Source organism: Sorex fumeus, unplaced genomic scaffold, assembly GCF_029834395.1.
Source record: "Sorex fumeus unplaced genomic scaffold, SorFum_2.1 ptg000002l, whole genome shotgun sequence".
In the NCBI taxonomy this organism is placed as follows: domain Eukaryota; kingdom Metazoa; phylum Chordata; class Mammalia; order Eulipotyphla; family Soricidae; genus Sorex; species Sorex fumeus.
In genome coordinates, this window is record NW_026606059.1 from 21,262,757 (window position 1) to 21,280,845 (window position 18,089).

General features: G+C 37.0%; 1 protein-coding gene and 1 non-coding gene across 2 annotated transcripts in view; one reads left to right on the top strand and one right to left on the bottom strand.

Moving 5' to 3' along the window:
- The window catches only part of ZC2HC1A (zinc finger C2HC-type containing 1A), a 40,137-nt gene that overhangs the window by 8,207 nt on the left and 13,841 nt on the right, over positions 1–18,089 (bottom strand). Inside the window, exons 2-7 of the mRNA XM_056106853.1 lie at positions 16,661–16,734; positions 13,971–14,087; positions 9,942–10,083; positions 9,180–9,328; positions 6,102–6,201; positions 5,368–5,467 (exon numbers count right to left, since the gene is read on the bottom strand). Of these exons, the coding sequence (XP_055962828.1) occupies positions 5,368–5,467; positions 6,102–6,201; positions 9,180–9,328; positions 9,942–10,083; positions 13,971–14,087; positions 16,661–16,734 (682 nt within the window). The remainder of the gene's footprint in view (positions 1–5,367; positions 5,468–6,101; positions 6,202–9,179; positions 9,329–9,941; positions 10,084–13,970; positions 14,088–16,660; positions 16,735–18,089) is intronic.
- On the top strand, positions 12,731–12,837 carry LOC130023125 (U6 spliceosomal RNA). Its single transcript, XR_008792417.1, has one exon. It is a non-coding gene; the product is annotated as a U6 spliceosomal RNA (small nuclear RNA).

Below are 18,089 nucleotides of genomic sequence, written 5' to 3' on the forward strand. Positions count from 1 at the left end.
TACCATCTGCCTCCTGCAAAATTCAATTCAAATGATGAATTTCTTCCTTTACCTACCTTCCTGTCTGGATAGTATATATGCTGATGTAGAGAAAAATATATACACATATATAGACACATACTTCAAACATTACTTAACTTTAATATTAGCAAAGGTAAATCATAAGTAGCACTGAGCTGCACTGTACTATCCTTGTTCATCAATTTTCTCAAGCGGGGCCAGTAACATCTCCATCGTGAGACCTGGAGTTACTGTGTTTGGCATATCAAATACGTCAGGGGTAGCTTACCAGGCTTTGCCGTGCGGGCGAGATACTCTCGGTAGCTTGCCAGGCTCTCCAAGAAATAATTTACGTTTATACACAATTAAAAATTTGTTACGTTATACTGAAATTAAAGTATAATCATAAGAATACAAAAAGTATTTTAAAATATGAAATGTGAATGCATACAATTTTTAAATAACATAAAAGTCAGTGTTGGAGTAATCATTTTAGCGTATAAATGGAGGCTTCTAAACTCTTCAAAGTATCTCAGCCAAGTATCCAGATCACAAAATATACCACTTCTCATGTATTTTTATTTATTTTATTAAACATGAACACTTCTTTGTTCATAGCACCTTGTTTACCAATCCTTTTATTTCAGTTCTTCGATCTCTATAAGCATTAAGAATAATTCAACATAGGCATAAAATGAAAGGATACTTGAAAAAATTTGAAAAATAAAAAAAGTGGTGACACATTTTTAAAGGGAATTTAAAGGTTTTCACCCAATTAATTTTTTCTTTGTCAATATTTCTTTTTTGTTAAACATCAGCAACTTATCTATAGAAGTAAATAAAATGAGAAAAGGAACCCAGAGAACCGTGTTTTTCACATGGCTTTTCCTAACTTAAGGGGCCTTGTTAAGTGACAAAAGAACATTCACCTTTGTTAACTTTTATATTGAATTGATATATCACCTGAGATTACTTTGAGAATACATAAATGCTTAGAAAGTACACTGAGATCCATTTTATTATGTCATTTTAAGAAACATTGGAGGATTATAATTTTAATCTGATAATCATTATGGAACTACTGAGACCAATGCTTTTGATGTGCATTTGCACAACTTTTCTTTAAAGAAATACGTCAAAGAATGACGATTATCTTATATCCAAGGTCTAGAATGAATTAAGACAAGGATAAACAAATATGTTCAGAAATAAAAAGTAATCTTGTTACTGCTAAGGAAAACCAAGGGTATTATGAACCAAGTGTATCTACAGAAAGCATACTTCCGTGGAGACTAAGCAATATGCACTTCATGAAATAGAATCTCAAATCGCACATGAAATTTAAATATATCTCCTTAAAATGATACCTACAATTTGGCTAAAATCAGAATGAATACACAATTTTAATTCCTCAGTGTTCTTTCAACTCAACCACTAATCAAAAAATGTACTGGCTCCATGGAACAACAACCTCTGGATAAAGTTCTAAATAACTCAAATGACCTGCAAACAACAGCCCCATCTGTGAAAAATAAATGACAAATTTAAATCTTTACTTTCAGGGGCCAGAGAGCCGTACAGGGATTAAGTCACATGCTGTGCACCAGGATGACCCCAGTTCAATCCTTGACACCATATATGTATGTACCCAAAGCACCACCGAGTGATCCCTGGATACAGAGTCAGGACTGAACCCTGAGCATTGCTGAGTGTGGCCTCAACACCGAAATTAGTTAATAAATAAAGCTATACTTTCGGGGCTGGAGAGATAGTTCAGAGGGTAGAGCATTTGCCTTGAACATGGCGGACCTGAGTTTGATTCGTGGCATCACATATGGTCCCCCGAGCATCAGCAGGGGTACCCGTGCACCGCCAGGAGTAACTCCTGAGTGCAGAGCCAGGAGTAACCCCTGAGTATCACCAGATGTGACCCAAAAAGGAAAAAAAAATAAAGCAAGACATTAAATATTTGAGGTCTTGTGTGCTGTACTCTGTCATCACTAGAACAAGAAAACAGAAAATATTGACTAAAAAATATAATCTGATACTGAGTTGGCAAACACTGTCACTGCCACTGTCCTCCTGTTGTTCATCAATTTGCTCAAGTGGGCCCAGTAACATTGTGAGACTTGTCACTGTATTTGGCATTATCGAATAAGTACGGGTAGCTTGCCAGGCTTTGCCATGTGGGCGAGATACTTTCGGTAGTTTGCCAGGCTCTCCAAGAGGGGTGGAGGAATCGGGTTGGCAAACAGTTTTCTTAATTTAATATAATGTTCTGGCGAGAAGCAAATATTACTGCTCTCACCCCACTAGCTGAAAATGAGAGAGGGGAAAGGGAGGGAGGGAGGGAGGGAGGGAAGGAGCGAGGAGGAGAGAGGGGGGAAGGGGGAGGAGGGAGAGAGGGAGACAGAGAGAGAGAGAGAGAGAGAGAGAGAGTGAGAGAGAGAGAGAGAGAGAGTGAGAGTGAGAGAGAGAGAGAGAGAGAGAGAGAGTCAGGGCTTACTCCTGGATCAGGGCTCTGCACTCAGGAATTACTCCTGGCTGTGCTGGGGGACCATATGGGATGCTGGGAATCAAACCTGGGTCGGCCACGTGCAAGACAAACGTCGTACCCACTGTGCTATCACTCCAGCCCCTTTTACACATTCTCTTGATGTGTAAAGATCATATCTATAGAACAGACAGTCAGGATTTGAGTTATATTTGATAGTTTTATATGCTGTGTGACAACCAGTTAAATTTTTATGAAATTATTAGCAGTAAATAATTCCTAAAATTAATGTGCTCAAAATCTTTACTATATTATAAAAGTTTTTTTCTCCTACAGATTAAATAAATGTCAAATTTCCTATATTAGTTTTCAAGGTCTAAGTAGACACAAAGTTGTTAGGGTGAAGCAGAGAAAAAATATGTGTATCAAGTCATTTAGTAACAAAAAGTATGGTTTAGAGGCCTCATTTTCTAATACAAACTCAATGTCCCTTTTTATTATGTAAGGAAACTTCACATACAAGAAGAAGAATACAGGGCATCTATCTGTACAATTTTTTTTACTCACACCCTATCTGTACAATTTAATATTCTCAATGAGTAAAAAATCACATTATGATAAGAAAGGTTCTAAACACATCAGCTTTCATTTATAATTCATAGTAAATGAAACTCTAATTAGCACAATCAACTGAAAAAGAAACAGTAAAATGATTCTGTAATCTATCATGGAAGGCAGTTTGCTATGATATGGCAAAAAATTATTTGAAAAGTTAAAACACAAACTACTGCTAATACTTGAGCTAAATATCCAGTATACTAATCCAGTAGAAAAGTGACCAAAACATTCAATCACATTTTTACCACTGGATGCTGAGGCCAAGCAATTCTTGGTTGGCCAAGAATTACGGGGAGTGGCCATTGGGCCCCATGAGTACTGCTTGGAAAGCGTCTCCTTCCAAATAAGACTGAAGTATTTTGTAACAGTAAATCAGAAAATTACTATACATACATATGCAACATATATTATTCAAAAATTACCCACGTTAATATCTTAGCAAAGTTCTTTTTTTAAATTACATCACCCACAATCATGCTCAGGGCTTACTCCTGGCTCAGTGATCCTTCCTTGTTGTGTTTGGGGGTCCTGTGTGGGATGTTGGGGACCGAACCTGGGTCAGCTGCGTGCAAGGCAAGCGCCCTACCCACTGCACTCTCTCTCCAGCTCCCATGCTCTGTCTTTTTCATTTACACAGTCGCTTTACAGACTTTCCAAATTCACTTTGCAAACAACACTAAACATTTAGGTGACTGTTTTTTCTCATTACAATAAAATTTATGACAAGACCATTTATAGCCAAGGGTATACCAGTTTATCTCCTACTTTGAATTCTTCATCCCTGACTGTTTTCAAGCAGACTGTTTTGCTTTCTTCATCCTACATCCTATGCAGTGGGGTACTGTAACACCAACGTGCCTAAAACATCCAGCATAATACCTAACATATCAGAATGAATAGATCATACTCATTACAAAAATCTTGCACATTTCAAATTATTTCCCTTGATTACTAAACTGAAATGATACAGCTTTCACAGAAGGCTCCACGGGATAATTTCTATAAAGTAGTTGCTGGCTTGGGCTGGAGCGATAGCACAGCAGGTAGGGCGTTTGCCTCGCACACAGCCGACCTGGCCAACCCGTGTTCGATTCCTCTGCCCCTCTCGGCGAGTCCGGAAAGCTACCGAGAGTACCTTGCCTGCATGGCAGAGCCTGGCAAGCCATCCGTGACATATTCGATATGCCAAACACAGTAACAACAAGTCTCACAATGGAGACGTTACTGGGCCTGCTTGAGTAAATCGATGAACAATGGGAGGAGAGTGCTACAGTACTCCCTTGATTGACAAAAATAAAGTTATTCAATTAAAAGATAGACTATTCTTGATTTTTGTCTGTTTTTTGTTGGCATGGGTGTTGGATGTCCAAAGCAGTGCTCTGGGACCAGTACCTCCCCCAAGATTCTTGTCTAATTGGGCCAGCAATTCACAATGAGGGACTGAGGAGCAGTACTGTTTGGGTTCTGCAATGACAGACATGACCCAGGGCGCCCTGTTCCTTGATCCTCAGGGATCTCAGGGGCTGTACCCAACCAGCAATGCTCAGAGAAACATGTGTTACTTGGTATCTAACAGGGGTCAGCAACACGTAAGACATAAGCCTTCAGCCTTGTACTATCTTCTCTGGCCCCAAAATATTCATATTTGTAAAGATCCTGATAAATGCCACCAGATTTTCTTCCAAAATAGTTATTTTATTTATTTATTTATTTATTTATTTGTTAAACACCATGAGGTACAGTTGTAGACTTACAAACTTTTGTGCTTGGGTTTCAGTTACACAGTGATCGAGTACCCATCCCTCCACCAGTGCCCATTCTCTACCACCAATGATCCCAGTAGCCCTCCTAGCCCCCCATCACCCCCACCCCACCCCACCTCTGTGGCAGGGCATTCCCTTTTGCTCTCTCTTTCCTTTAGGGTGTTGTGGTTTGCAACAGAAGTATTGAGTGGACATCATGTTCAGTCTATAGTCTACTTTCAGTACACATCTCGCATCCCGAGCGAGTTCTACAAACACCCTTTATTTGGTGCTCCCTTCTCTATCTGAGCTGCCTTTTCCTCCAGCATGTGCTGTCAGCTTCCAAGCCATGAAGCAGACCTCCTGGTACTTATCTCAACTACAAAACAGTTATTTTAGACCCTTCATTGCAGAATGTGTGTACCTGACCAGCAATATTAGGGGAAAAAAAAAAGAAATTTGAAAAAAAAATAAAAAATAACATCACCTATGAAATTAATTCAGCATACTTACCCTGCCTGAGGGGCTGCTATCCCTTTATGGGAAGGAGATAAGGTCTGAAGTTTATTTCCCACAGAGCTGCTAACGGAAGACACTTTACCTGAAGTCACACCTTATAATAAAAAAGGTATTAGTTTTAACAACACTCTGAAAAAAAAAAAGTCACCTACTTTTTTTTTTAAAGCGTTGCCATAAGGAAAACAATGCTTAAGTGCCAAAATGTCTTAGTCAATGTAAATGAAAATAAATTATCAATAAGAAGCTACTTTAATGAAATATTCAGGGGAAAAACATCAAGCATCTTTGATTTCTAATTTCTCTATTTTTTTTACAATTTACAAGTAAAGGTTCATTTTAAAAGTCAACATATCTGTCAAAGTATTTGTCTAGTAAGGACAATCGCCACGTTCAGAAAAGTATGAAAGACTCACGTAGAAATGAGGAGAAAATATGGTTAAAAGAAATCAAGAACCTGATTAATTATTCTGAACATGTGATTCATTAATCTCATTAAGAACAGCCACTTAAATTTTTAAAAAACAAGGAATACAAATCATCTCCAATAGAACCTATTGATATTTTATTCAGAAATAATCTCTGTAGCTATTTGAATATGAATCTAGTTTAATTGTGAATCTAGTTTAATAATCCAGAAAAGACCACTATCTTTATTTTCTTCTCTACCACCACAATTTAATCATAAAAGATATAGAATATGAGTCAAATTCTTTCAGAGATCTCATTACCTACAACAGTTTTGCTAGTAGCACTTGGCTGTGGTAATCGTGACGATCCTGATGGTGCAGTTCCAGGAGAGTTAGACTTTTTAAGTGCAGGCGGCTTATACTAAAATAATAAAAATAAAATATTTTATCAATATCACTTTAACAGATGACAAACTAGCCTTTCAAAGAGAGAAGTCCTCATTTTTCTCTTCAACGAGCAACCCTTCCATGAGCTACTGGAGTGTTCAAATTGAGAGTGTGAAAATTAAAATAATGGAACATTCAGAATAAATAACGAGAGAGATTTCCCAAACTACAACCCCTCTCAAAACTGGCCTTTGGGCTCAGCTGCTTCCACTACTAAAATAGACTGATTATCATGTCACGGTTCACTGAAATAAAACTGTTCTAGCAGAAAAAAATTTCAATGTTAAGATAACAAACAATACGCAAATATTAACATAAAAATTTAGAAACAGTCAATAATGCAGAAGTGGCACATACACAATTATATATACATATATACATATATAAAACCATAAAATACATCCCCCAAATCATAAGCAAACATTCATAATACCCACTTCAGAAGTACCTTCAATATTGATTTCATTGACAAGAAAAAGAAGTACAAAAATAATGGCGACAATATAAAATAAAAAAATTTGACATTGCAAAAGAAACTATTTTTTTTAATTAACTGGTAAATTCTAGGAAATGGTTACCCACATACTGCAGATTAAATACGACCTCATGTCACCCCAGATAATATAAAGCACTCAAAAAAATCGGTAACTGCAGCAAAAAACAAAATGCTTCTTAGATGAGCAGAATAAATGAACAAGCACTTTCTTTTTGTTTTCCTTCTGTACCACACCTGACAAGGCTCAGGGCTTTTTTTCTTGCCTCCGAGCTCAGGGATCACTCCTGGGAGGTCTGGAGAAACCATAAAGAATGTCAGGGTTGAACCTCAGTCAATTGTGTGCAGGGCAAGCACCCTTCCTTCTCTATCATTTCTTAGGCACCTGAACAAATACTTTCCAAAGAAATCTTGCGGATAGCCAACACATTAAAAAAAAAAATGTTTATCACTGACCATTAGTGAAATACAAATAACCATCAAAATGACAGTGAAGTAACCATCAAAATGACAGTGAAACTCCCCTCAGAGTGAGAATGTCCTATATCAAAAAGCCAGAAACACAGTGCTGACCAGAATCAGGAGATAATGAAACCTTAATTCATTATTGTTGAATGTAAACTGGTCTGAGCATATAAACGGGTTCAACTGAAAATTTTAAGAAGGTCCAAAAACATGCTCTTTAGGAGATACACTGAAAGTTATACAAAAAGAGATTAAAAAGTGAAAAGGTTAAAAAAAGGTATCCCAAGACATGGTAATTTTTTTTAAATTCAGAAATTGCTAATATGAATGCATTCTATAAGATGTACTAGTGATCAAGCACCATAGCACCATCCTCCTGTTGTTCATCGATTTGCTCAAGCAGGCACCAGTAACTTCTCCAATGTGAGAATTGTTGTTACTGTTTTTGGCATATTGAATATGTCATGGGTAGCTTGACAGGTTTTGCTGTGTGGGCAAGATACTCTCGGTAGCTTGCCGGGCTCTCTGAGAAGAGCAAAAGAATCAAACCCGGGTTAGCCGTGTGCAAGGCAAACGCCCTACCTGCTGTGCTATCACTCCAGCTAGCTTGTGATCAATAAAGGTAAAAATAGAGAAAAATCACATTGTATACGAAGAGACCATTATATCAAGAAGATATAACAATATATTCACCCAACATATGAACACCAAAATATACAAAGCAAATATTAAGAAACCTCAGGTAGGCAGTGAGAACTTAATAAGAGAAACAGACACTAATATCCCACATACAGAAATGGACAGAGAGATCAGATAAACTGAAAGCGTATAGAAATTCAACAAGGAACTAACAGCATTACAGTCACAAAATAGATAAGAAGAACTTATTATTCTAAAATCATTCGACCCCCAATGTAACAGAACCCAAAACACTCTCAAGAACAGACCACATCCTGGGACCAAAAAAACAAGTATCAGGAAATTTTCAGAATCTAAAATGAAATCAAATGTATTTTTGGGTCACAATTCTATGAAATTAATGAACAAAGTAATTTTTCTTTCCAGCTTTGAATCATATTTTGAAGGTTTATATTAATCAGGGCTGGAGCAATAGCACAGCAGGTGTGGTGTTTACCTTGCATGTGGCCGGTCTGGGTTTGATTCCTCCGCCCCTCTCGGAGAGCCCGGCAAGCTACCAAGAGTATCCCGCCTGCATGGCAGAGCCTGGCAAGCTCCCATGGGGTATTCGATATGCCAAACACAGTAACAAGTCTCACAATGGAGATGCTACTGGTGCCCACTCGAGCAAATTGATGAACAACGGGAGGACAGTGCTACAGTGCTATGTTAATCAAAACTGTGAGGTACTGGAATAAATATAGACTCTCAGACCAATAGAATAGAACTGGGAGGTCAGGTAAGACCTCAGATACATGACCGGCTAATCTGTGACAAAGGTGCACAAAGACATGTAGTTTCCACCTCACAGATGAAGCAACAAATGTTAACAGACATAAAAGGCATTTGCCTAATAGCTCCAAAGCAGCATTTCAAATGAGGGAGCCAGTTTTTAATTCTTTCCAATTACTCTCATTTACATGAAAAAGACTTATATGATTTCCAAACACAAACTTAAATGCCATTTTTCTCATTCTTTATCCCATTTATTTTCCTCTAAACCTGTTTAGCTTATTTTTAACAAAATTTCTCAAATTTCCCTAATACTGTTTTAAACCAGAACATTTATTTTCAACTCTTTACTAGTTCAAGTCCATTGCAAAATAATTAACTTTATGTCCTTATTAGCTATTTGGGTTTCCTACTAAATTTCCAAGCACAACATAAATCTTTGTATGTAAGAAAATTGCAGTTCTATGTCTATAAAGCACAAACACATGGCATACTAATAAATGACATACACATCTATAATACACATCTACAAACGAGTCATTTTCTCACTTGTTTATACAAATGAATGAAAGCGAGCATGTCACCTGGCTCCGAGACGGTGTTTTCCCTTTGCTATCAGTAGAGAATTTGCCTTTATTACTAATGCGTGCTGCCTGTTCTTTACAGAAATTGATATGCCTATCAGCTGCATTTTCATTGAATCTCCTCTGGCAATATGGACACTGGATATAATCTAGAAGAGATTTTAAAAAAAATAAACATAGGACATATGAAAAAAACAGGACATATAGAAGTAGAACTTTTCATGAACAGACATCTGAAAAACAAAAAACTCATTTCCTTCTAACTGTCAAACCTGAATTATCCAAACTTAGAAAAGATGAATGTGCTAATATATAATAAATTCACATTTTTCTCCCAGTTCAAATTCAGTGTGAGGAAAAAAATTAATGATAGCACAAAAAAACAGGGTAAGTGGAGGAAAATATGATTTTGTTTCTTGTCTCTCAAATACTGTATTTTAAAGACTTTTTTACGGATTTATTACAGATTAAATTTACTAAGGATTTAAAATCTGTAAAACTTCTAGGGCCTCAGCAAGTGCCAGGTGGTGATTCACACAATTAGCATGTGCAAAGCCCTGAATTCCATCCCAGACACACCAGGGTCCCTGAGCACCATAGAGTGTATCCTGGAGGTCCCGAAGCACTCCTTGGGCATAAAACAGGGCTAAAACTGTAGGGCCACACTAGGCCAAGCACGGGCTTGGCCCCTATAAAAAAAACAAACAACTCTATCATACTTTCTGCCCACCTGAGTCTTTATGTCAACAATATTTCAAATACCTGGATCATAAGAAGGTGGAGGAGGAGGAGGAAGTTTGCCACCCTCTTTAAGAGCTTGATCGAGACCTTTGGCTGCTCTTATAGTGGCAATAAATTCTTCATGTTTTCTTCTCCAATTAGATGGTTTCTTTGGTGGTTCAGGCTATAAAGAAAGAAAACTACAGTTCATGAACTTTTTAAAAAGTAGAGTGCAGGAGCTAGAGAGATAGAACAGCAGGTAGGACACTGGCTTTGCATGCAGCCAACCAAGGATCAATCCCTAGCATCCCATAGAACATCCTGAGCACCGCCAGGAATAATTTCTGAGTACAGTCAGGAGTAACCCCTGAGCATTACCGGGTGTGACCCAATGGGCCCCCTTACCCCCCAAAACACAAAGTAATTTGAAAAATCAATAAACTAAAATAGGGACTGGAGGAATAGCACAATGGGTAGTGCACTTGCCTTGCACACAGACAGTCCTGGTTCAATTCCCAGCATCCCATATGGTCCCCCGTGCCCCGCTAGGAGTTATCTCCTGAGCCCAGAGCCAGAAGAAATCTGAGCATCACTGGATGTGCCTCCAAAACAAACAAAAAGTCAAAAAAAAAAAAAAAGAAAATTTGAGGAAATGTTCATATCAGGAATTTTTAAGTGATATTCCTCCCAAATTTATTTTTTAAATTTTTTTTGTTTTTTTTTTTGCTTTTTTGGGGGGGGGGCAATACCCAGTGATGCTCAGAGATTACTCCCAGCTCTATGCTCAGGAATTACTCCTAGTGGTGCTGGGGTCCATACAGGATCCCAGAGACAGAACCCAGGTGGGTCACATGCAAGGCAAACGCCCTACCCACAGTATCTCTAACCCTTATTTCAGTTATTTTTTATATTAATGTTTCTTTTTTGTTTGTTTGTTTGTTTGTTTGGGGGCCACATCTGGTGCTGCTCAGGGGTGACTCCTGGTTTTCCACTCAAGAATTACTCCTGGCAATGCTCAGAGGACCATACAGAATGCTGGGTACTGAACCCAACTTGACCACATACAATGAAAATGCCCTACCTGCGATACTACCACTCTAGTCCCAGGCCCTGGCTTCAGACCTCAGGAACAAAAATTAAAATAATCATGTGTATTATGTTTTCCATAAACTGCATATATTCACTAACAATTTATCTATTGGGCACCACGTTACTGACAACCTAGTGACTGACTCTTTAAGTAAGAGACTCAAGTAACTCTTCAGGGGAGACTAGTCCTACCCTTCCCCAACAAACGTCATAAGATCATTTCATCTCTTGCCAAAGCTCCTTGGCACGAAAATGTCACCTTGCCTCATTGCCAAGGGTGATTTAATACTCAGAATTATTTTTAAATGTATCTTAATTTACTGATTAAATCCCCTTATTCTTCCTTTACTACTGCAAAAATTAAAAAAGAGTCATTCTAATGGCTTTCTTACGAGAAAGAGTATTTTATTTTTCATTATTGCTTTCTGACAGTTTCAACAACTGGGTCTTTTCAATTCCAGCTTCCCCTTCCCCTACTTCTCTCCTTCTTCTGTCCAGTTTCAGACAAGTTTACTCCAGTTCTTGGCATGGAGAGATGCTAGAGCTCTGCTAAGTCTGCCTCAGTTCTGGTAAACAAAGAATACTTCTTCCTGATAAGACGCAAGTAGTATTCGAAGAGTCACTTTAAGGTAAGGAGACCCTCAATTCTAAGGTCACACCGCACACTGCAAGATTTGTAACCATGACCCTCCATTGTTTACAGTTTCTTCTGAATCATTTTTCTGTTGACAGATTATACATTATTTTATAGTCTATGGAATATACAGACTGGTATGTGTTGCAATTGATTTGTGAATAATGACATTGTATCATTCGAATCTTCTAACAAACTACTTCTCAAAGTTTAATGTACATGATTTACCATAGATTTTATCAAAATACATATACTAATTCAGTGTATCTGAATGAGAACTGGTATTCCACACTTCTAACAAGTTCCCAAATATTGTTAATATTACTGATACAAAGACCACATTTTAAGTATCAGCCATAAACTACTGCATCAAGCTGTAAAGCAGTGATTTTCACGTTGCTATTTTTCCCTAAAAGATTATTCTTTAGAAAAGGAATAGTAGAACTAATATCTGTTAATATCAGCTGGAAGACTTTTATATTATAAAACATAACAATCCAACAATTAGGTGTTTTAATTGCTAAGCATCATTTTATAAATAAGTATAGATTAAGTAACTTGCCTGACACAATATGATGATAAACAGAGCCAGGAATAAATTCAGGCACTCTGACTGGAGAGCCAATTTTCATATCCACTATGCCAATAAAGATTCATCCCTGGCACCACATGGACCCCCAAGAAGTATAGGAAGCAATTCTGATCACTGAGTCAGACGTGTACCCCAAGTATCATCATGCTTCCTCCGCCCCTCTCAGAGAGCCCGGCAAGCTACCGAGAGTATTCGATATGCCAGACACAGTAACAACAAACAAAAAATAAGCTAAAAAAAATTTAACTAGCTTATCAATTTAAGCTAATTAAAGAAAACATTTGTATAGCTAGCAAGCTACAAAGAAAATAACTTCCAATACTGGTTAGTATATCTAATTGAAACATAACCATTTCCTCTTGAATGTTCACAAACTAATAAAACAAAGATGAACATCAGACATTTCTACTCTAAAACAATTCTATTAAGGTCAGTTTCCCCATATGAAGATGCTTTCCTGCATCACTGGGATAAGTTATGGCCACTGAAAGTACAATTGTTTTGAACCCTACTCAAGTACAAATTTGGGGAGCACATACACTCAAATCAGAATGATAAACCAAAGATAAGCTTGGTGTCTGCACAAGGATGATACACAAATTCAGGAAGGGACCCTTATTCTAATGCTTTAGGAGCACAGACATCTACAAACTAATCTGAGTGCAAGTCTAGTTTTGAGAAGAAGACTTAACCCTTTGTCCTAGAGCATTCATGCACCACCAACTGTATGCCACCAACTTTAGTCCTGCAAGTTTCTAACTATAGTGAGCATGCTCACAAATATAGCTGGTCTTCAGCCAGCTATATTTGTGAGCATGCTACACTGTAGACACAACGCTAAACCTGAGAGAGGGCCTGACATACCTCACCCATTCCTGGGATCAACAACAGCCATTTGGATCTAGTGGACAACTTTGGAAAGAGGAATATAGTGTCAGTGCCCTGACCCCATCCAGAAACAACTAGATAGGCATCTGGAAAAACTAGTGTTATTCCTACTTTGAAAACATTCCTTTAATTCAAGGATGACTGGCTTGCATTAAAATACTGGAAAGGTTCTTGGTTCTTGGTTTGCTAACCAACACATTTGAAAAAAATTTTTTAAAAAAAGCAGCAGCTAGCTTTTCCATTTCTGGAAAATCTAACTAAATGCAAACGGGGAAAAAAAGTTATCCAATAAGTCATCTCAATTTTAAGTATTTCATTGAAATGACTCGTAAAACTATGCCTAATTATTGAAGTGACTTGTTGCAGCAATATAACAGATGGTATTAAGGAAATATTATAGAAGTTCCAAGAAACAAAATAAACTAACAACACTATATGAGAACAAACAAGCCACAGATAAAATTTCAGCCAGACAGCAAATACTATTAATCACTATAATTCATATCTATGATGCTAAGCTCTCTTATAAAGTTCTACTTTGTATATAAGGATACTGCAATTGGCAAGAAAAATTTAAAATCAACTAATATTATAGGATGTTTAACTAACAATGACTTAAAAGAATGTGTGAAAACAGATTATTTTTAGCTCATTGCTAAACAATTGGTTCTCTACTGCCAAAAGGCTCGCTATATAATTTGAATTTTGAGACAACATTTTGGTCACCCCTTTGCAAAAGTTAAAATTAAGTTTTAATAATTTCTAAACCAAGAAAATGACAGGAATTTTACACTCAAAAAGATACTGAGTTTTTTTTTCAAAATAGATACTAGCAAGGTTGACACTGTCAAAAAGGTTATATAATTACCCTTGGTTTAAGAGGTTTAACTGTTGGAATATCAGTTCCTTCAGCTCTTTGTCTGCTTGAATCAAAAGTTTTGCGTTTTTTAGTGGCAGTTTTCTGGCAAATGGGTCCATGCTTTTTCTGTTAAAATGAAGAAATATATCATTATTTTTTTCTACAGAACAGAATTCCACTTAAACTGTCATTTGACAGTAGTTTTTTTTAAAAAAAAAACTTGAGACAAAATAATAATACATAAATAAGATACACAAAAAACATAAATATGATGTATCAAATAGTACATATATATGCAACAAGTTCTCTTTCTCAGAACAGAAAGCACAGACACTTAAAGATATTATTTTCATTACTCCTAGCTTTCTTATCATTGGGGAAAATAATATACAAGTTAAAACTGTCTGCATGGAAAATGTTAATTTCTTTTTTTTTAGTTTTTATTAGTTAAACACCATGAGGTACAGTTGTAGACTTACAAATTTTTGTGCTTGGGTTTCAGTTATACAATGATCAAATACCCATCCCTCCACCAGTGCCCGCCCATTTTCCACCACCACGGATCCCAGTATCCCTCCCACCCCCCCATCCCTTCCATCCCACCCTGCTTCTGTGGCAGGGCATTCCCTTTTGTTCTCTCTCTCCATCATTAAATTCCTAAAAATTAATACTAGAAAAAGAACGTAATTAAAAAATGCATTAGTGATTAAAACTGACCTAGTAGTAGCAAGATGATATGTAGTCAACATTAAAAAAGTCAAATTTGGAATTTTCCTCTATAGTCAGTCATTTCTGTCTTTCCTTCTGGAGTGAAAATTTTCAGCCTCTTTTTTTTTTTCTTAACCAAAGATTTTTCTTGATCTATAGTGTAACAGTCTTACGCACTGCTTTTTGGGTCACACCCAGCAATGCACAGGGGTTACTCCTGCCTTTGCACTCGGGAATTACTCCTGGCAGTGCTCAGGGGACCATAAGGGATGCTGGGAATCAAACCCAGGTCGGCCGTGTTCAAGGCAAACGCCCTACCTGCTGTACTATCACTCCAGCCCCTCTTAACGAACTTTTTTAAAAATACAATTTGCCTTGAAGCCTTGAGAGATAGTAAGGTGAACAGGGCACTGCCTTGCACACAGATGACCAGGGTTTGATCCCCGGCACCCCATATGATCCCCAGAGCACCATCAGGTCCCTGAACCAGGAGGCAGGCTCTGAGCACCACCACATGTGTCCCCAAACAAAAAAATATATAAAAATGTTTTAAATTAAAAAAAAAAAAAAACCACAGTTGCCAACTCATTCATACAATAATTAATTTACTCATTTTTTAAAAAAAAATCACAACGAGGGCAGGAGCAACAGTACAACAGGTGCCCTGTAGTACAACAGGCTCACCCAAGTTGGACCCCTGGCATCCAATGCGGTCCCCAGGGCATAACCCAGAAGTATTTCCTGAGTGCAGAGCCAGGAGTAACCCCGAGGCACTGCTGGGAGTAGCCCCAAAGCAACAACAACAAAAGTCACAATTAAATTCTCCTAACCTGGGATCAGTGGTGGTGGAGAATGGGCACTGGTGGAGGGATGGGTATTCGATCATTGTATAATTGAAACCCAAGCACAAAAATTTGTAAGTCTACAACTGTACCTCATGATGTTTCACTAATAAAAATTTAAGGGAAAAAAAAATTCTCCTAACCATCATCCAATTGCCCATTAAGATAAGCAATCATTCTCCTTTGGCTAAAAAAATAATAATAATATTAACTCATGACATCAAGAACTCAATGTAGTACCTTTTTTCCCTTTATTTTGATAAATTCTAAAAAGATTAGAATTGTTCAATATTAGGAGGATAAAAAAAATCATAGAACTGGCTTTTTGGTATCAAAGGGTCATGCAAATTTCAGTATGTAGTTGCTAATCAACGGTTTTAGTAACATGTTTTCAGTTTTTATTTTGAAAAGTATTATAACAACAAAATCTCCAATGGAGACGTTACTGGGCCCGCTCAAGCAAATCGATGAACAACGGGAGGGCCTTTATAATTATAGTTATTAGAATAAAAGTTCTTATTTGAATAGTGCCCCCAAAACCAAAGTAATAAAAAGAAATAAACTATCTTAAGTATTTAAAAACAAAAGTGAAGTGCGAGTAGCATGCAACTTTCAAGGAGAATCACATATTATCTAGTTCCAGAAACTGAGCTTTAAGTTTATGTCAAATATTTATATGCTACTTTCCCAAACCTATTTGTATGTCCTATTTGTGATCTGAAAAAAAAAGGGAAAAAAATCTTTTTGTTTAGACACATCTACACAAGAATTTAAAAACAGTATAATGAATTTCCACTTATTCCTTGGCTGCCTTCTCAATTACCAACATTTTGACAATCTTGTTTCATCTCTCCTCATTATTTTTTAAGTGCTTGAAAGCAAACTGCAAACATCATACCCTTTTTTGTAATTTTCAAATACAGTATTATGCATTTCTAAAAGCTCTTTGTTAATAGTACCAATATTAAGAATAAGTAAAATGAGAAGAAAAGAGACCACTCCAAAGAATGAAAGTGATAGAACTGATACTTTTGAACAAAGAATGCTATTTAGCATCACTTTAAATTATCCCACAGAGATTCTTTCCACAAGAGTTGTTCTCAAGTATTTAACTATTACTGATTAACCCCCAAGGATAAAGGTACTCACTAATGCCACTGGAAAGAATGTTCTTCCACAAATCTTGCAAGGTAACAATTCTCCAACCTGGACACTTCCATTTTCTAAAACAAAACAAAACAAATTCTGCTGTGAAACTTTCCATTTTAATCTTTTCTCTTAATTTCTTATATAAATTGTTCAGTTCCTTCTTTTTTTTTTAAGTGCACTTTTCTGGGGCCAGAGGGATGGTATAGCAAGTAGGACACTTGCCTTGCATGTGGCTGCCCCCAAGACCACACCTGGCATCACATATGACCCTTCTGAGCACTGCCAGGGGTGAGCCCTAAGTACAGCTAGGTGTGCCTCCAAAAAATACAATACCTTTTAGAAGTGCAGCTGTCAGAGAACAAAATCTTAGATTTTGACAACAGAACTTATCCAGCAATGTGGAGAGTAGACAGTGGGGTTGTGGAAAGGAGAGGAAAAGACATGAAAGTGGTGGAAGGTCTCTGGCACTTAAGTGATGGTGCAAGTTCAGTAACTATGGATTTTATAATCATGTTACTTACCCGAATTATTAGAAAAGTAATAATAAATACAGAAAATGGGAATATCAGTTGAAATGGACATGACTTGGTTTGGTCATTTGCTGGAAAGGCAATTTCAAACAAGTCATCATTTCCAGACCAAATTGATTACTGTTGAAAATTGTATATTGTATATTATTGCCAACTGCAGCCAACTTCCTTAGCTATTCCCACATCCTCAGAAACACATTAAACAATACTCACATTCTGATTCCTGAGAAGAGCCTAATTGAGAGCGCACTGTCTTATCAAGAACTACTTGCCTAGAAAGAAGATGGCATCTCTCTCATTAATTTTACATTACCATACTGTGCTTCTATTGATGTTATCATAATGCTTTCTACAACTACTTACTGTGTTTGAAAAAAAAATACACAGACTGTTCTGTCATTAAGTATAAATTTTTTAGTGATGCAAGGCAAGGAAAAACTTTTATGATCTTTTTCTACTATAGTAAACTATTCTACAATTACAGTAGAATAATAATAGTATGTGTTTATGTGTAAGCAGTGATGTGCAATATAGATCAATGTGAGAGTTACTTTATTGTTCTTATGCTACTGAACCATTGAAGATGTCTGGCTTTGAAGATGTCTGACTTTTCCACAGAATGTTGATTTAATGGTACACAGACAAAAGAGATTATTGATACTGTTTTTTTTTTAAGAAAGAAGATATCTGGCTTTCTTTAAATTATTTTAGGCAAATTAACTTTTCATATTTCCTTAATTAATTTATTTCTTGAGGGGCGGGGCACACCCGGCATTGCTCAGGACTTACTCCTGGCTCTGTACTCAGGAAATCACTCCTGACAGACTCAGGGAAATCATACAGGATGCTGGGGATCAAACCCAGGTTGGCTGCATGCAAGGCAAGCACCCTACCTGCTG